This window comes from Crassostrea angulata, chromosome 6 (assembly GCF_025612915.1).
Source record: "Crassostrea angulata isolate pt1a10 chromosome 6, ASM2561291v2, whole genome shotgun sequence".
NCBI classification, from domain to species: Eukaryota; Metazoa; Mollusca; class Bivalvia; order Ostreida; family Ostreidae; genus Magallana; species Magallana angulata.
In genome coordinates, this window is record NC_069116.1 from 33346257 (window position 1) to 33366624 (window position 20368).

General features: G+C 32.6%; 2 protein-coding genes across 5 annotated transcripts; both read right to left on the reverse strand.

Moving 5' to 3' along the window:
- Window positions 1-1466: 1466 nt before the first annotated feature.
- LOC128189778 (vacuole membrane protein 1-like) lies at window positions 1467-7850 on the reverse strand. 4 transcript variants are annotated; one of them, XM_052861534.1, is made up of 12 exons: window positions 7769-7850; window positions 6971-7215; window positions 6755-6845; window positions 6426-6536; window positions 6129-6208; window positions 5822-5909; window positions 5289-5429; window positions 4478-4558; window positions 4101-4217; window positions 3905-3966; window positions 3612-3714; window positions 1467-3378 (listed from the first exon to the last, which is right to left on the reverse strand). In XM_052861534.1, exons 2-12 carry the CDS (start codon window positions 7177-7179, stop codon window positions 3238-3240), a joined length of 1224 nt encoding a protein of 407 aa, XP_052717494.1. In that variant the 5' UTR covers window positions 7180-7215; window positions 7769-7850; the 3' UTR covers window positions 1467-3237. The 4 variants fall into 4 exon arrangements, with proteins under 4 accessions (XP_052717494.1, XP_052717495.1, XP_052717493.1 ...); XM_052861535.1 differs by having other exon boundaries at window positions 7647-7779; XM_052861533.1 differs by lacking the exon at window positions 7769-7850 and adding an exon at window positions 7529-7631.
- Window positions 7851-10351: 2501 nt separating this feature from the next.
- Window positions 10352-19168, reverse strand: LOC128188871 (forkhead box protein J3-like). The gene is made up of 9 exons (XM_052860178.1): window positions 18814-19168; window positions 17290-17364; window positions 17098-17181; window positions 16620-16742; window positions 16200-16332; window positions 15388-15510; window positions 14422-14562; window positions 13893-14011; window positions 10352-13599 (listed from the first exon to the last, which is right to left on the reverse strand). The coding sequence occupies exons 1-9, from the start codon at window positions 19159-19161 to the stop codon at window positions 13480-13482; spliced, it is 1266 nt and encodes a 421-aa protein (XP_052716138.1). The 5' UTR covers window positions 19162-19168; the 3' UTR covers window positions 10352-13479.
- Between the last annotated feature and the right edge of the window lie 1200 nt (window positions 19169-20368).

Consider the following 20368-nt stretch of genomic DNA (forward strand, 5'->3'; position numbering starts at 1 on the left):
TAGTTATGAAAGCATTGTTTTGACATCTCAATTTTCATCATATCGTGTTCTGTACCGCCACGATCCGGATTTTTTTTTTTTTTTTTGGACAGAATATCCTGAAAAAGCTCGGTCTACTTCTTTTTATAAAATGAAATTTGATTTTCTTTGATATTTTGAGCAGTGCTATCGGTATATTGTTAAAGTTGTACTTTAGAGATGTTTTCTTTAAGACTGCTTTTTAAATTGACCGACCACGGTGCACTATGTAGGAGCCCAGAATTTGGAATCCATTAGTGTGTTTGATGTAGAAACAAAAGCTCATATAAGCGCATCTCTTAAATTCTACTACTTGTCACTCATCAATGGCACCTGACTAATTTTGTTTAGAGTTCCGTGTTTGCTCTGCTCCTGTTTTTGTATTTCTCCTTAAGACTTTTGATTTTGAATACTATTCGTTAACACCACATGTCAATTTTTTTTTTACAGAAATTTCTTTATCTTCGCTAGCCAGTGTCTAGTTTATATGATAATGCATGCAACAGTTTCATAGCTACACCGAAGCATTGTAAATCTATTCTTATACATGTAGTACATGTAATACACTTTTCGAAATATTGACTGCGCTTCAATCCGTATCAAAGTGAAAGAAGCAAAACTGCGTTTGGGTAAGCATCTCTCCTCCAGTTTTGGAGAGAGAAAATCCAACTCCCAAAAACGGAGTTTAGCCAGACCTGATAATTGTTAAAGTAGATTGCCATAATGCTATGAATTTAAAAACTGACACTAAATACGTTTGTGTTGTCATATGGTAAACGTAAATTACAACTTTTATTCCCTTATTATACAAGTATACCAAATATGTAAAATGCTTAAGAAATAATGCAACTAGTAATCTAAAAAAAATATAGACTCAGGTCGATCGTTAGTCCCGCATTTACCGTCAGTCGTGGTTGTCTCAAATAATAACTTTGACATATTTTTTTTTAATGTATTTTCTTGAATCTTTGGTATCTGTTGGTGTGTGTTTTTCAGTTTCTTAGATTTTTGCAGTATTAAATATATTTGATATTATGTAGACAAAAGAGAAAAAGAACAAAATGAGTATCTAAATGAGCCCTTTCTCTGAGAAAATTTAAAATATCATGGCTGAAGTATTAAATCTTAAAACATTCTTTTAGAATAAAAATACTGCCACCGTATTTTAAAAATGGGCCTACCTTCTGATATTCTTTCATCAAGAGAGAAAAAATATATAACGCCAGGTGCATGTGTGTGCAGAGTACCTACAGCTATGAGCAGAAAACCTTTACTTTAAATAGAGTTTCAAAACATCAGATTAAGAAAATGGTCTATGAATGAATTACATTCTCATTGACTTATCATTTTGCATCTCAATCCATATTTGAAATTAAATATGATCTATGAATATTTCAATATTTTTTGTTGGGGGGGGGGGGGGTTAAAGATGAAAATCAAACAACCTCTACTCACAGATGAAATTTATTTGTATATATTCTGATAAATGTACAAATTATTTAAAACTTAAAATAAATGCTTCCCAACACAATTTTTTTATTTAAAAAAAAACAAAACAATACAGACTTTACAAAGGCCTTTGAAATCACCCCAGTGAAGCACCATACACATAAGGACACCACAGTACATACACAAAGCATATGTTTACCTCCCTACACTGCCAGTTCACATGTACTGAGAATCAGAATCGCTGGTACCTTAGCCTTCCCTTTAATTTATTTACCCTGTGCAGGATTTTTACATACATCAAATTAATTGCATACAATACTTCCTAAGTATGTACTATATCTTCGTTGGATTTCAAAACAAAAATTTGTAAAAAAAAAAAAAAAAAAAAAAAAATGTGTTTTTCTGATTACATAGTATCTGCAATTCAATAATGCAATTTTTGTTGTGTTCTTGGATGTATCAAATAGAAATAACTAGAAAGTATAAAATACTTATCAATAAATGTGTTATTATCAAAATCTTTATTTTGTTCCCCCACAAGTTCAAACTTTCACAAAACCATATTAAGATGCAAGAAGCACACAAACAATTATAAAAAATATGACTTACATGTAACACATATTCATATTATTATTTCAGAGACTAAGTGAATATCATGATACTTTCAGGGATGGCAGATAATATGAATTTAATACAATGCATTAAACAGCACTGCAATTGTGTCCAAAAAGTGTTATTTCAAAGTACATGTATCATTAATTTGAAATAAAAATAAAATACCTCGATATAACAAAACTCACTGAAATTGTTAAAATATACATCATACATGTTTTATCTACACTGAAAAGACTGTTATCTTTGAACATCTATTGAAAAATACAAATTAGACAGGTGAAGCTTAATCTTGGTGTTATACAACCTGCATTATAAAAAAAACTTTCTTTATACCATAGATTCACACACTAACTTTAACCTGGATAACTATAGACTACAGCATTTACATGTAATACTCAGCGTTCATTTGAAATGTAAAAATTTTGCAGACGACAGAAACATGAAGTACCTGGTAACATGAACTTTTAAAATTTGATTTCTATGTATCTATCTGATTTCAATCACAACCTAGGTGTATGTTGCCAGTTAAACTGGTTTATATGTCTTATAAACTATTAACACTGGTCTACCGATCTGAACTTTACAGTTTTGGGAACACATAAATGACAGTGACTTACATTTATTGTTAGTACATTTAATTCAAAATAGCTGAGTGAACTTGTTTTCGCAGGTTGCGATCATGAAGACAATCAAATGAACTATTGAGTATAGCAGATATACAAAAATCTACAGTACTTTTGTATTTAATATCTGTTTAAACTGCGACATGATATTGCAATTTCCAAGTTTTTGGTCCACATATTTCTTCAATATAAACACACATCAAAATACCATTTAAAAAGAAATCTAAATCAAACTTGATACAAAGGAAAAGTATATTGCATGAACTTTTTTTTAAATAATACATCAAACTTAAACTATATGAAAATACATGTACACCCCACATATACACATATATGTATATACATATATGTATAACTAATAACATAATATTACATTTACCTGAGACAAAAAACATGAGCAGCAATTAAAAAAAAAAGAGAAAAAGAAAGATGATGTGGTTGACTACTAACAGAATAAATTATTTTTCTAAAAGTCTGAAAAAGGCATATGGCTTGCTGAACATTTACTGGCGAGGTCTCTCTCTCTCTATAGCTAGTGCATGTATTTTTTGTGCTGTGTCTTGCAGAGTCTTTTGTGGTATTTTTGGGCCATTGAGTTTAGGATGGAAAGAAGGAAGTAGACCACCATTACTATGACCACCTTCTCAAATATCCAGCTCAGAAGATTGGCCTCCTGTAACATATGCAGACATCAAATAACAGAGGTCAAGGATGAAAATATAACTCTTTATAATTGTGAGTCATCAAAGCAAGAACAAACTTAAAGTAGTTATCAAATGTTGAAATCTATTTTCAAGTTGTCAACTGAGCTTTGCATGTTTATGAAAAATATGTTATTCTAACTTGAGCTTTCAGCTCAGGTGAGCTAAAAACTCAGTAATTATTGTTAAGTTTTTTTTAACTTACTCCTGGAATGTTAGAGCCAGCTTTGTGGTGAAGTTTCTTTTTCTGCGCCTCTAAATATGTTTTGAATGGCGTCTGGAGAGATTCCCCAAAACTTGGAATAGCCCTTTAATGTAAAAGTAAACATCATGATGCTCTAGTTTTACATTAGAGTTTGAAAATCTTCACCTTTTTTTGTTACACTTCATACAAAAACATCATATTGTAAATTTATTTAACAATCTGAATTATTACTTTTGTGAATTTTATTAGTAAATCTATTTGACAGAATAATATTCCAAAGAAAAGTTCCTTACCCTATAAGTCTAACAAGTTGTTCTACATGATGATGACTAAAGATGAAAATAACAAAGAATTTCTGGAAAATAAAACAAAGTGCACAATGAGGTTGTGTACTTCAAAATTTTTATTACACACACAGATGCATTTAACTAAAAAAAAAGAAAAAAGAACCTGTTCTGGTAGTTTGTGTGGAACTTTTAGATAGCATACCTGTATATGCATTTTAATAATTGCCTTTCCTATTAAAGTTGCACCAAAGAAAGTCCAGAATGGAATGAGGAAATGTCCACAGGTAATGCCAGCTAAATCAAATAGTGGGTTGGGAATCTATTGAAAAGAAAGGCCAGCCACATGTGATCATTAACTAGACTGTCATGCATCTTTGTATACATGTACATATAACCAACTCGAAATGAAAAAAAATTTACTTTTAAATATCATTCACGTATACAAGAAAACTTGAGGGTTTGGTTTTAATGAACTGCAATTACACTGAAAATATATATATATATATATATATAAAATTTTTTTTTTAAATTATAGTATTACATGTGTTTTGGCTTTGCATTAAATTTCATTCAACTTACTGATGCGCAAGCTAAAATTCCAAAGAAGCCAACTTTTTGGACAAGGTTGTGCACACCAATTTTGGCTCGCTCCAAGAAACCCTAATAAGAGAGATTTACCAAAATAAATAAATGTATGTAAAAATGAATGTCATCTGCTTAATGAATCTATATGGCATCTATTAACTTAACATTCACAAGATACATGTATTTTGTGTGATTGTTTCTGTGATAAAATTAACAATAAAGGTTTATTTCAAACCGTTTCATATAATTTCTCATTTCCTTTTGTGTATAAAATAATACAAAAAAAGTTTTACTTAAGTTTAAACATGTGAAATTTCCATAAAAAAGTAAACTCATGCTGCTATTAAAAAAAATAAAATTAGGCTATCTGATCTACCAGAGATAAAACTAATTCATTTTAATAAGCATTTTATGCAAAGGGAAAAATAGGGACAAGGGACAGTGATGCTAATACAAGACAGTAGTTTTGACAACTTGTTCATTGAGTGAACACGGATTTCAACAATAAAAACTGCACACTCATGCTTTTACTGGTACCTTTCTGTAACTTTTAGCCTAGGAAATTTTATTCTACACAGGTCATGAATTCAGTACCGGTAATTCAATGAAGGCTTTCTCAAACAAGAACCCTTCTTCCAATTTATTTTAAATACATCAAAAGTTAAAACGTCTATAAGAATATAGGAATGAAATTTAAGAGATGTCCTCCCTTTTATATGACAATTAAAGTATTCATGGACAACATAAAATAATATTAACCCTAAAAATATAATCAAGATAATAAATGATATGAAAGTTGACTTACTATTTCTTCTGGATGGCTTTGCTTTTCATGTAAAAGTTCCTCGATTTCCTCAAAGTCATCACTGTCCAAGTCTGCCCCAGACAAGCGGGCTGCGCGGGCCATGAAGTAAGGAGGGAGTTCACCGATTGCAGTCCCTGCGCCCTGTCAAAATAGAAGATTTAAATACGTGTAATCTATTTAAACTGTGGATACTACAGTCTATAAACAGCATACAAATAAATGTAAAAATTCAAAATATCTGGGAGGAAGATGTCCTCTGATTCATGCAATCTTCTCAATTTTTTCATATCAAAGAGGGTAAGACAGAGATGCAGTTAGAATCTGCATGTACATGCATTTCAAATCAAAAATGGTAAATCATGTAGTGTAAATATACTTGCATGGTCGTGGGTTTTAAATTTTTTTCTAAAGCCAAACGAGCTCATGCTTTTATTGTTTTTTCTTTTATCAACATACAATCTTTAGCTGGTGAAATTCATTATTAAGAAATTACATGCTACACAAACTGACAGACAGGACTGTGTAACACCTACCCACATGATGGCCTCAATTCTAACTTTACTGATGATGGTCCACATGGTAATGATATTTTTACTTGTATCTCCATCAGGACACACAATACTGAGATGAAAAAATCCAACACAATTAAAGAACAGAAAAATTAACAAAAGCGCTATTACAACCACATTAATCTTTTTAGAAACAGAATAAAATTTATCATATGCTAAAGTATCTTATAAGAAATCCATTAATAAATAAATTATTAGTCAATATTTCGAGAGTTTATTTTTAAAAAAATTTCATAACAAATCATGCATTTCAGAACCAAAAGTTACATACTCGTTAGGATATGGTGGTTCTGGAAAGTCAATTGAATTGCACTCATAGGCTGCTAATGTAACAGCTGCTATATGTGGACCCTAAAAATTCAAAATGTCAACAATCAATGTACACTTTCATAATAGTTATATGTAAAAATACAAAGCCTTCTTCTTTTCATCTTCAGAAATGTATGAAGGCTTGTGTTATCATGAAACAACAGATCTTGATAAACAAATGTTTTTCATGTATTGATTGAAAAATTACTAATAGAATATGAAGATCAATCAAATTTTTACAAAAATCAATAAATCTTACCAGATATAAGAGAAATGTATGTAAGCCTGTCCCCAGACCCACTGAGGACAGGATCCCCAGTCCCACCCAGTAACCCCACCACAGCAGGGTCTTCTGGAGTGTACCGATCCCCTGTATCAAAGAAAAACTTTCTGTCTTAAGTGAACATTATACAAGAATGCAAGCAAAAAATACAACTAGGGCATGTGGTTCTATTGTTCTCAGTACAACTTGTATTATATAAAAATAAGCATGTATTGGAGAGCTGGAATAATGCATAGACATACTAGTACATGTATTAAATCTTGAGTGATTCATGCTAAATTTAACTGAGTGAAAATGAAGATTACCTGCTGATGTGGGCCTTCAGTTTTATAGGCTAATGCTGCTAGTATGAATAAAGCTAAGCAAATCACCACTGTCTTTTTCCATTTCAGTAACCTACAAGAATAAAAGAAATAAACACTGTCACTTATCACTTTACAATTACCGGCATCAAGTTGTTTCATGCATTATTTTATATCAAAGTAATGAAATTTCTTCAATAAAATGGAGAACGCCCGCACCTTTGTGAAAATTCAGACGTTAGACATACAGATTCTCTGACAAAATAATGCAGTGTTGTGACTGGTTGTCGCCATAACACAATCTTTTCTCTCTCCTTCCTCTCTTCATGCAACAAATCTAACATCTTCTCCTCTTGGCTCTCCTGTCTCAAAGTTGCTCCATTTACATCATTAGATTGACTGCGCTTCTTTGCAGTTGACTTAGTCATACCTTTTGTGTTATATTAGGAAACTAGTACATGTATCTGTTAAAAAGAATCATACAATTATTACAAGTTGACAATGGAATAAATCACATCAAAATGTTCTAATCTTCAACCTGAATTTTTAAAGTATTTAAGATGAAATCATAGATCTTACGATCATTAAATGGCCATCATTTTATAATCACCAAAATGAATGATATACACCAAGTTTCACTGTTAACAAACATTCCTTTTAAAGACATTACAAGGCCCCCTGAATTCCCTCAAAACTACCACACATATATCCCGAATTTTCTCTACAAACATCTTCATTTTAAGTATTTTCCCTTACTTCATCGCTATAATCACTTACGTGTACTCATCGCATTACATTGATCATGGTTAAATCCTCGTTATGTATAAATATCTTGATCATGTTAGATAGTACAGTACTGTAGAGCGTAAAAATATAACTGATTTGTAAATCAAACCTTTATAAGGGACATGATGTAATAATCGACTCAAACACCTATCACTCTTAACAAATAAAGTAAACTTTGGACTATGATACCAATTATATGTCACTTAGAAGCTAACATACACGAAATACAACCTTGCTCAGTGCTCCCGGAAGTTGTCACATCTACTGAAAGTGACGGAATGTCGATCCCGGCCTTACAAACAAGAGGCCTAAGGACATAATTGCTCACCTGAGCAACAAGCGCAATAACTCTGATCACTGAAAATCATTTTAGGATATTAATAACAAAATATCATATTTTAGTACAGTAGATTTTATTTCCATAGAATTTTAAATTTTGATAAGTAAAACATTGAGTCCCTTTTGTGTTACATGTATTTCAGTTTTTAAAAAAAAATTTTCTCCATTCAAAGGACTATGTGTGGTATTATGCATTTTTTGCCCCAAAAATTAAAATTTTTTAAAGAGCTTTAAATATAAGGTGAAAGATAGTTAAAATCATATTGAAAGTAAGGGTGTAAAAAGTTATTCCTATATTGATTTTTATACGATACTATTTAAAAATTGGTTGAATCCAGGGGCAGATATTTCACCATACCGCACATAGTCCTTTACCCCCCCCCCCCCCCCCCTCCCCCCATTGCTGCCCAAGCCTTATCCACTGGATCACGGTTTAAATAAACTTAAATCTACATTATGTAAGGATGCTTTCACTCAGCTTACCTAGCTGGTAAAATGGTTTTTGAGAACATTTCAAAATATGTCTTTTTTTGGTTTATATCTAGGTAAAAGAATAAATCACATGCCCCACCCCTTTTGTGGCCTAAACTTACCATGAGGATCATGGTTTGAACAAACTTGAAACTACACTGTCTGAGAATGCCTTCACACTAGATTAGGCATTTCTGGCGAAATGGTATTAGACACGAATTAATTCGAAGAATTCAAAAAATGTCCACAAAATTCAATAGTTTTTAATTATCTCCCCTTCATTTTCACAAACTTCAATCAATTATTTTTACCAAGGTTGTTTAAAATTTGCCCAGTGGTTGTGGAGAAGAAGTTAAAAATGTGAAAGTTTAGAGACACACTAAGACGATTGCATGACATGGGACAAAAATGATCAGAGAAGCAAGTTTGAGCTTTCAGCTCAGGTGCTCTAAAGAGTAATAGTTAAGTAATGATATTGAACCAAGGACGTATTATACTTAGTATACTGTGTATGTCCCTGATTAAATTTTCAACCACCCCTACACCCCCCTCCTCTACCGCCCTTCTCCCAAACTCAAGAAGCCCATGGGCCTATTGCTCACCAATGTCCTCTACTGTAACAATGCAAGTAAAATGTACTATATCTCAGGTTCCTGTTCTATCAATTTTTTTTCAATACTTGTATAATTGGTTCTCATCCATAATATTCATCATGCAAGATAAAAGACATTGATTTCTGTGCTGAAACACCAACTCTATCTTGCCTCCAGGCCTTTTAGCTCACCTGTAATTAGGCACTATACACCCATCAATTTTCGATATAGTGCCTACAGTTTGTGGTATTGATTTTTAAAGCGTTGAAATGCATGAAACCCCATAAGCATGTATTAAAATATTTAAAAAAAAAAAAAGTTCAAAATGTGTTTAAACATACATGTATTTCGTTCATAAACTTGCCATTCAGACTATCCATCAATCTCCTTAATTATACATCGGGAGCATTTCCGATTTCTTCTATCGGAAGTACAGTGTATAATACTTGTGAAGTTTTTATTCCTGGCTATAAACATTTTCTTACCTTTCAAATACTATAATGTCAGTTTCTGTACATATGAAAACAACAAATGATGGCATAAAAGTCAGTCTTTAGTGGCTACTTTCCATTAGATAAGAAAGCTAGGCCTATATCTTATCACATTACTCCTTTTTATTTTAACCTCAAGAGTAACACTGTTAGAAATTCTGAGCACTAGCTGACAGAGTTTATGAAACATATATCTGGACTGAACTACACGAGTGCTAGAAACAAAAGCTTTAGTACAGATAACCATCAAATTCCAACAGAAAGCCACATATGGCTTTCTTTTTAACCACCTTCCATTCAATATGTCAAACACCTGACCAGGTTTGTTTGAGCAACGCCTTCATAGTTCAAGATGCTTTGAATATGTCGAGGTATAAAATTACAAAATAAGGCCACACAGTATTCCCATGTATCATATCCATCACTAAGCTGCGTGACCAAGTCTGATTGTTCTAGACTTCCCATTGATCAGGAGGTTGCACAAGTTGAGAATTTATCCATTCATAAATCATAAAACTTCAAAATGAACTATGACCTTTTTTTTTGGGGGGGGGGGTTCAGTGCACAACTTTATTCCTCCTCTGATGTATCAGCTAACCAAGATTGATGTTCCTAGTATTATAACAATCCTCATGGTACATGTATAAGCTGTACACAATGTGTGTATAGCCGAAAGGGGGCAACAGTGACCAATTTTGGGGTCATGACCCACTTTCCCCATCAAATGCATCAGCTGACATAGTTTGATTTCAAAGTACTAAACTTGATACATTTAAGAAAATGATTTTTTTTTTTCATTTCTAGTACATGTATGCAAAGTCTATTCTCATGCATCAACAAAACCTTAGTTTGTTTTACTGACATTACAATGTTCACAAAAAAAATAATTAAAAAAAATAATGAACAAGTTTTTTCCATAACTTGATATTCAACAATTTTATTGATGAAAGTTGCAATGACAACTCATTTGCCATATAAGAATAGAACTACTCTATCCCTTAAAACACTCCGACATGCACAACATACAATGAATGTGTAAACTTGATTCAGGTGGCAAACATGAAAACTTGTCTTCATCTTATAACAACTAAGGGATATTGATAAAATCATCTCCAAGAATGCATAGTCTTTTAAAATCATATCCAAAACTTCTGACATTATAAAAAAAAATATTATTGGTCAAGGAAGGAAACACACTGCAAATAAAGAAAAATTGTATTGTAAATAAATGTATTTTGTTTGCTATGAATAAATAAAGCATCTCCCAATTTACAAAGCAGAAAAACTACTTCATAGATTTAAATATTAATATCTATGCATAAAAGTATTTTCTTTTCATATGTACATGTACATGTATTCAAGATTTAAAAAGAAAACCAACATAATTCTCACACATAATAGGATTACTTGTATCACATTTCGAAACCAGTAAAAGATTTATACTATATAACACCTTAATTTCAATCAAAGGAGAAAAAAAAACCTTTTTCAAATAAATTTGCATTTTTCAATTCTCAAGAAATGGTTTATTAATTAGAGCACAAACATAAACGTTCCATAAAAAGAACTTAAGACACGTGACATGCAGTTTTGCAAACACTGCAAATACATGTTGCATTTCAGAGAAAAATATATGATATGGACGGCCATAAACCTGAATAAAAGTGCCTTTAAAAAAGCAATAAACGGACATTCTACACATAGAACATTCCATACAGAAAGATAGGAAAATAGTTCCTTTATATATCAAAGGCGATCCTATAAATAGCTTTTCTGGGGGAAAAAATAGTAACAAAATTTACAAATCTTATGTAAATACAGCAAACATTCAATTTCTGTCATCCTCAAATTTGAAGCACATTCAGGTGCTACAATACCAAAAATAAACAATACACAAATTCATGACCAATTCTCTTATCTGATCGGTTACTTCTAAGCTGCCAACTCGCTCAAATTCTAACTAAACATGCATTTTTCCTAAGAAAGCAACAAATGTGTACAACTGTCAGATTATATGTCAGATAGATGCACAAAACATTCCATACAAAAACAACCAGCAAGCAGATTTGTTATTTACACATGTAAACATAGATTTGAAGTCACACCACAAATTGCACATTTTTGTCATTAATTTCTACTTCACTAAAAGAAATCATCTGTCATTCATACAAACATGAAAACCTTTCCCTTTCTTTCCTAAGCACACAGCACAATAATATGTCCGATTCTTTAATAAAAATGAATACAATTCTATAAAACAAGCTTAAACTTGAAAGAAGGGAATTTTGATTTCACCTTTTGCTCAAAATAGATCTGAATAGAGAGAGAGAGAGAGAGCAATAGATTGTTTGTGCAATTACATGCCCATTTTATAATGCTAGCAACAGTATGTTACACAATGCACATAAAAGAAAGAAAACAAGAAAAAAATATTAAAATAAAAGGTAGCATTGATACTCTGAGCAAGTGAAGTCACATTATAATAACTAATGAGCAAATATAGAGGTAAACCTAATAGCACTAATTTAATTTACAAATAAATGTACATATCAATGTCAAATCTATCTATCAATTCATCTGAAGAAATTCACTTCCATACGTAATTGTTTGTTTTCTTATACAAAGTAATACTCCATGTTACTGCTTGAACCAAATGGTTTTGTAAATATTACAATTGATTAAAAGCAGGAATAATACATGTACATATTTATTGAGTGTGTAGATTGGATCAATGAAAATGAGAATACTTTAATCTGAAATGAAGGATTATTGCTGTATTGTTCTAATTTAGGGTAAACATTCAACATATGACCAGCATTAAATCAATATATAACGTATAAAAATTTTTTTTATCAAAATATGATAATGTACACTTTACAAAACAATTCAAGGTTTTATTCTTTGCATGATTGTTAGAAAATTACATAAGATATTTACTAATGTATAATTATGATTTTTCATCATTTTACTTGCTGGGAAAAAAAAGAATAATTAAAAGAAGAAAGAAAACAAATTCAATGTTCCTGTAGAGTAAAAGTACATCTACCCTTGATTTTCAACAATTTTTGGGGTTTCATAATTTTCAAAGACAGTTTTTATTACTTAAAATTGCAATTTCAAACCTCTAAAGACTAGGAGAATCTGAGCCTGCAGTTCAATACATCAAATAAATACAGTAAATCAACAGCAGATACACATAGGGAAAGAAATAAACAAAAAAAAAGAGTCACCCTGCATCAAACAATATATAAAACAGTCTAACAACAACTCTCAAAAATATAATAATCATATATAAAATAACAATATTGCCATCAGCATCCAATGAGATAATGAAGTTAGTAATCATTACATTATAGTATAGTGCACAGGTTCTTTTCTACAAAGATAAAGAAGCTAAAAGCAAAACCGTCATGAAAACAAAGTGAAAGTGAAAGTTGATTTTTGTTTTTTTTTACACAACAGAACCACCCCATGGTTATTCACACTGTCGCTTGATTGTCTCTTATCAACATAACTGGATTTATTTTTTATACTGGTTTTCAAGAGAAAAAATGATAATTTCGACCCCCCCCCCCCCCCAAAAAAAAATAAAATAAATTCACCCATAAATCTATGAAAAATCCCCCAGCAAAACAAGATAATAATACTGTAAGTGGATTTGACAGAAAAAATCAGCATTTTGTGAATCACAGGAAAATAAATAAGGGATTTATGATAGATCTCTTCATATATATAAGAAATATACAGAACATTGCCACATTTGAATGCAATGATGAGTATTCACTACACTGCATGCCAACAAGGAGGTTTTGTTGTCATGAAAACTACATAACAATTCATATACATATATAAGCATTTTTTGTTCTTTCTGATTCAGAAAAATAATAATCTTCCAAACATGATATATAACTCTTATGCAAAACACAATCCGCAACATTCGAAACCACTCAACTTTCATCACATAATTCAACTGGTGTGCTTGGACAATACATAGTTGCCACAATGATGGATGATGATGATGATGATGGGTTTTGCTGCTGGTGGATGACTATAGAATCCGCTCCCAGTTGAATTCCTCGTCGTCATCTTCCACATCATTTAGGATGTATGAAGCAGTTTGTGTGGGTTGAACAATGACATTCTGGGTTGGCTGTGGACTGAATCCACCCTACAACACACATCAGAAATATTAAACATTCCTTGACTAATCATTTTTCACTTTTTCTTCATATTAAAGCAATTATATTTAACCAATACCAGTAGATAGTATTTTCAGCTTAAAGCAAAAATGAGTTTAAAATCAATGGTTGTAATGATGAGAGTTTTCACAATATTTGAAAGAAACATACGGTACTGCAGTGGGTTGTTATAAAATGACAATTGACAACAACCAAGTCAAATACAGTTTTCTTAAAGCTTTTCTTTATTTGCTATAATATTTTCAATCTCGGTAGAACTTACTACTGTTGATGTGGGACTCAGGGAGGGGCTGATGGAAGATTGGGGGACTGTTAAATGTGATGTGTTGTTGCTCAATGTGGTCAAAGTGCTTGCACTTGTTGATGAATAACCAGTGTTGGCTGAAAAAAAGTGAAAAATCTCTATCATTACAAATGAACTCTGTTTAAATATGTGAATGTACATGTTGCAAAATCTCTGCAAAATTGTCCCCTTCTTTCAAACATCATTCTTTCCATCTCCCACCAGCTTTCCATTTGTTTCCAGAGTATTATTTTTTATTTATATAGAAACTTAAGTTTCCATCTATAAAATCATGCATATGGCAGTGCAAATCTTTCTCAAATGGTGATGTTTTTCAACCATACAATGACAAATAAATTTGTACATACTTTTCTACGATAAGGAACGGTACAATACAATACTCAACAAAGACAGTAAAATTTGTTTAAAAAAAATTTCATTCATTTTCTACATTTTTCAGTTTGACATGAATTACAATTTAGAAGAGAGTTAAATCGAGGGGCCTTACTTGTGGTGGTGGGAGGGGTGATGGAGGGTACGAGGCCTGACTGGTTGAAGAATGTGCTGAGGGAGGAGGCCAGGTCAGCAAACTGCTCCTGGTTCAGGCACCAATTCGCCTGGTCAGCATTCTTCATCGTGTCCATCAGACCTGCTCATCAACATATTTAATTCAATTTATTTACCAATTAATTGCCCACAACAAGCAACAGGATGTTACATAACGCTCATACAATGCCATAAACATACAAGAGTGAGGAATGTTTCATAATTGAAAGAGACTTACACTGAAATGTCACAGATATTCCATGATAAAAGATGAATCAATTCAGAAGATAGCAGTAGGAGGTATTCAAGTAATTTATCTTAATATCATGGCAAAATATTTGCTAACCTTTACATGCTCCTAATTTATATGGTATATATGAAAGAATTTTTTAAAATAATTCAATGATGCAAATAAGAGAGAGAGAGAGAGAGAGAGAGAGAGAGAGAGAGAGAGAGAGAGAGAGAGAGAGAGAGAGAGAGAATGATAAGTACAAATAAGAGACTTGATGAACGATAATATAGATCTTTGTAAAATATTTTTGCAATGAGGAAAGTAAGCAGATTGGCTGTTCTTCGACAAATTCATGATATGAAACAGTACCATTCAATTTTATGTACCAGTACCTCAGTAAAATAATTTTTCTTAAAAAAACTGTTATCTCTGTAAATTTGCAACAAGTCTCTTGGGCAAAATTGAATAATTTTCCCTTTTATTACTTCTGATATGCCTATCCTACCTAATCATAACTACCAGTTTAACACTCAGTTGTGATTTTCCATTATTAGTACATGTACTAGGCATGCAAGAAATGTAGAACCAAAATAACAAGAATCCCTATATTCTCTAAATATCAGTGTCAGAGCCAGTTGAGAAAAGTAGCAAGTCAACCAATTATATGCCTTGTTATGTACACACTGAAGCTTGTACCTTGAAACTGCGCCATGTCCACACTGTTCAGATCTATGCTGCCAGAGCCCGCCAATCTCAGACTCTCTTTTAATGTCTCTACATTCTGTAACCAGTCTGTGCCTGGTAAACTGGGGGCGGGTCCTAAAAAATAATGCAGGCCTTTACTTCTCTCAGTCAAAAGCAAAGATAACATAGGAAGTAATCATCTTTAGAAAAAGAAAATTTCAAATGTTATACTGCAACTGAAATTGTGGGAACAAAGCGTTTGTTTTATTCATTTGAAGACCTAATAGCAAGAACTTGTACTCCTATCTTGATACATTCATTAAAACATCTTTGCAGACAGAAGGCTGTATGTTTTGTTCGTGAATTCATCACTAAAAGATTTACGGTACTTGTTCATAAGCATTTTAACCAGATATTGTTACTTTGAGTTAACGTCATATAAAACCAATTCATTTATCAAAACTACAGTTCTAAACTGTGCACCAATAAACAGCAATACTGCATCTACTCCCAAATCATTTATGAATTTCGAAAAACAGAAAACCTCTTAAACGATACGCGCAGTCATGAATATGATTTCTACTCATTATACGGCTAATCAGGAGATCATGGAGCAAAAAGGTTTGTAAGAGGGTTAAAGAAAATTATTTTTTTTTTCAAATTTTCAGAAAGAAAAGTTTCTTAACCCCCCCCCCTTTTTTTTTTAACCAACGTAAACAAATAAAATCATTTGGTTTTTTTTGTGTTTTGTTTTTTAAATATTAATCAAGAAACTTTTGTTTTTAATTCGATTTCTTTGGTCATTGCTGAGAAATCTGACGGACCTGCTGGATTGGTTTCAAACATGTTCTTGTAAATGGTTCTAAATGAAGCACTGAGATCGTCGATTCCTATGTTGTTGTCAATAAACGAGTTTCCAGGCTGCTGGGTGTGCTGGGTTGGCATCTGGATCTGAATCTGCAGTTAAAGAAAATATAAAATTAAAATTGACCAACCATATCAAAATTTACCTACACAATGATAAAAAAATTGAAAAATATAATTAAGTTAAAGTTTTCTAATTACTTAAAAAAATTAAAAGAGTTTTATATACCAATATAATAATACACCAGTACCAATAACTTATTCCTTCTCTCATCCCCCTGCCAACTGTAATGGTTTCTGCCATTAATTTAATTGCAATCACATCAGAAGAACATTTATTTCATGGTCATAAATCAATAAATATTACAGATGACAATGACCTGATTTGCTGGCTGGGCTTGAACAGGGGACACCTGGACAGTGACTGATGAAAGAGGGGGGTTACTTAGACTGTTGGAGTTGTTCAGGTTCAAGCCAGACTCCGGACTATAGGGTGATGTTGCCTGAAGGAAAACAAAATAGCATGTAGAATATAATATCATTATAATTATAAATACCATAATTCTTAAATTTTTTTGGACAGGGTGCTATTTTTTGCTTAATTCAGTGGTACATGTATCATCTCATGTACCATACAAAAAACTTAATTACCAAAACAACTTTATACCGATTCAGATATTTCAAAAATAAAATGGTGAAATATATTTATGTTTGAACTGAAAAGCTTCAAGTTTGTCCCACCCCTTCCAAAAAAAACCCCCAGTTACATATACATGTATATGGCAGAGTATACATTAATTAAATGTTGTTGGCATTATGGATTATAAGACATGTTTGAATGACAGTGTTTAGTCTTACAAATTCCCCGATCAGCTTCCGCTTCTTGTGTCTAGATGGCAAGGAATCATCCGGCGGATTATTGTCTATGGCCCAATATGACCCCTGAAAAACAGATACATGTAATTATGCCCCAACCAAAAATTAAACAAGTTTTGTTCAATACAGGTTGTCATGAAAAGGTAAGTAGCTTGCATATGTGGAAAGTCTTACCTTTCCAGGGTCATCTTTTGATCTTGGTACTTTTAGAAAACATTTGTTCAGAGATAAATTGTGTCGTATTGAATTCTGAAATAAAAACAAAAGCTGTTGTGAGCTAACTATCACAATTTTCTTTAAAGACCTTCATGTACCACACATTTATAAATTTTTTTTAATCAATTATAGAGCAGCAGACTGGATGGTTTTGGCCATTTCCAAACTATATTAATCTCATTGAAAAGAAAAGCTCTGTTTCTAAACTGATAAAAAAAATAAATTTACATCTGTATTGGCAGTATATCAATAAAATAAACAACACATTGCCTTATTGGACGACTCAGAGATTAAACCTGATCATTGCAGCAATGCTACTTCAATGTCATATTTACAGGTCCTTGAGACTCCATGACTTTTACTTGTTATGACAGTACATTGCAGCATAGCAGTTTCAATTTATCATGTAAATGCTTACATCGCCATAAATGATCATTGGTTGTCCAACTCAGTAGCACAATGGGTATAGATTCGGACTACTGACCTTTAGGTCCTGAGTTTGATTACAGCAGTGACTTTTGTTTTTATAAATAGCAACACATTTTCAATAATAGTTTATTCCAAATTAAAATAAAAAATAAAATCGAAATTAAACTGAAAAAGACAATATTAGAAATAATGGTTCGCTTATTTTTTTCAAAGTGACAATCAATTTCTGAAAATTTATGGCAGCAGTTCATGTTATTAATAAGCAGGTTGAGACCAATCACCATAATAGGTCATAGAACCATTTTAGCAAGAGCTTGGAGTTTCAGTGGGATGTTACATGTAGTTTGCTCATCAAAACAAACTGTCAAATATTGAGTACCTTCTTTCTGATTTGTAAAAAAAGTTATTTATTCATAAAATACTCATGCATGTATACTGTAAAAACTGGAAAGTTTTTTTTTTTCAAAGTCTGCTCTACTGAGTGAAATTGACACTATTTTAACTGAAAGATACATCCCTGTACAAAGTGAAACATGTATTGTTGCATTGACTGTATTCATATCTGTACGCGATTGACTGGACAGTTAAAGACCTTCATCAAATTGGAATTTGACAAGAACTGTTCAAAATATATATACATGTGTTTACCCATTTATCCATAATAAAAATTCGATAATTACCATGATTACCCTGATTTATCTGTACACAAGAACAAAAATGATATAAACATGGCTTAGAATGTTCAACACATAGATGAGCAACTTTTATTACAACAAAACCATTTGAATTATCCTGGTAGCCTTCTAAGTAAGATATGCCCTAAAGCGTGGGAGGGGGTCCCAAAGGGGTAAATTTGCAATAAAACAATATGATACAAATCTTCGTGCAGATTTTTTTATAGAGAATATAATAAATATTGCAATTAAAATATTAATGTATCTACACTGTATAATATTACGTTCTTTATGTACTCTAGGTAAATGAATGTAACATCGAAATGTGATCAGAGGAATCTCGGACGGTGTGTATTGCACCAAATTGCACACTCCATACCTTCCAGCCGTTTCCTGCATCTTTGTAGTAGGGAAACTCATTACAAATCCACTGATATATCTCACTTAACGTCATTTTCTTGTTTTTCGAACTGTTTATGGCAAATGTTATTAGATTAGCGTAACTGTAAGGGGGTTTTCCATCTCTGTGATTCGACGCTTCTTCTTTATCGAGGGTTGCACTCGTGTCTAAGGGTGAATTCGGGGCTTTTCTCATTGGCACTTGACCCCCGTGAGCTTTCGAAATCTGATTTCCATCTTTATTAGCGTTTCCTCCTGCCATAGCCCCTCCAACGGACAATTCATGCAGCCATTTCATATCTGTCAACGAAGCCCCGAGCTCCGCCATCTTGAATTTTCTGTTGAAACTTAATATAATGCGGAGTAATATATCAGCTAATATGAGTATTCTTAATATTTTCATATATTCTGGTCGATTTTTGTCATCATTCGAAAAATATGATGAGTAAAATGATTAAGATCGAATTTGAAGTTAATTAACCAAAAATCAAGGATACCTGTTAAAAATTATTGCAGATCTATTTTGTTTTGGTGTAGTCTTAAAATCATAGCACTCGGTCCAGGCTTCTTTACCCCCAACGAAGTCGCATAGCAGCAAAACAGTGCCCCAACAAGGCTTTTTGCCGCGAAATTTAAAATCTTGTAACACCGACCGGGTTGCTCAAAACACTGGTTACCTTTAACCACTCTTCTCGTGGTTAAATTTTGACCAGTAGATAAACTCTGTTGCCCAATAGTTAAACACTTTAGGTATCCCACTCCAATCCACACTTTGCAAAAGTTGTTTCCCTTTGCGGGGTCAACCCAAAGGTCAAAAGGGAAAAACCAACGGCGTCCTGTGATAAAATCTTTTGGAATTTAATTTATTCCTTCGAAATGTGTGTTGCCCCATTTTGGGGCAATCAAAATACAGAAAAAACGAATTTTTAATGTCAAATGACAAAGTTATAAACTTTTAAACTACAATTTTAAAGGCTACTGTGAGAAATCAATGGATTTTCCCCCATGGGACGGTGGGATGGTGGCCATGGGACATAATTTTTTTAAAGTGTGGATTGGTCTTCGTTGTTTTATCAAGACCTTATTGAAAAACGTCGGAAGCAAATTTGAAAGGGGGGGGGGGGGGCTAGACTAATCCTCAGAAATCTTAACAAGCAAAAAAAAAAAACTAATTCCCAAAATCATGAAAATCCTAATCCGTGGGGGGAGGGGGGGGGGAGGAGCTACCTATAGTTCCAAAAAAATTCTTACCTACCAAAAATTTTTTTTCGTAATCTTGAAATTCCTAATCCGTCGGGGGGGGGGGGGGGGGGAGGAGGGGGGGGGGGGGCTAGTATACCTATGACTCCAACTTCTCAATATTTCAATCTTTTCAACGTAAATTTAGGAACAATTTTGTTTGCTGCGACAAAAAGGGGGGGGGGCTGAACCCTCTCTTATGCTATGTGCCTAATGGTTAGGTCTAACTTTGCACAAAAAACCCCGGTTCCGACGCCTATAGGAAGTATATAATAAAAATAAACGTGGTTAATGTT

Coding starts and splice junctions, on each gene's coding strand:
- LOC128188871 (XM_052860178.1), bottom strand. CDS start 19,161: ATGGCGGAGCTCGGGGCTTCGTTGACAGATATGAAATGGCTGCATGAA. Junction 17,365..18,813: donor ATGCAGGAAACGGCTGGAAG/GTATGGAGTGTG, acceptor TTTTTATTTCAG/AATTCAATACGACACAATTT. Junction 16,743..17,097: donor GGAAGCTGATCGGGGAATTT/GTAAGACTAAAC, acceptor GTTTTCCTTCAG/GCAACATCACCCTATAGTCC.
- LOC128189778 (XM_052861534.1), bottom strand. CDS start 7,179: ATGACTAAGTCAACTGCAAAGAAGCGCAGTCAATCTAATGATGTAAAT. Junction 6,209..6,425: donor ATACATTTCTCTTATATCTG/GTAAGATTTATT, acceptor TTGAATTTTTAG/GGTCCACATATAGCAGCTGT. Junction 5,910..6,128: donor GAACCACCATATCCTAACGA/GTATGTAACTTT, acceptor TTTTCATCTCAG/TATTGTGTGTCCTGATGGAG.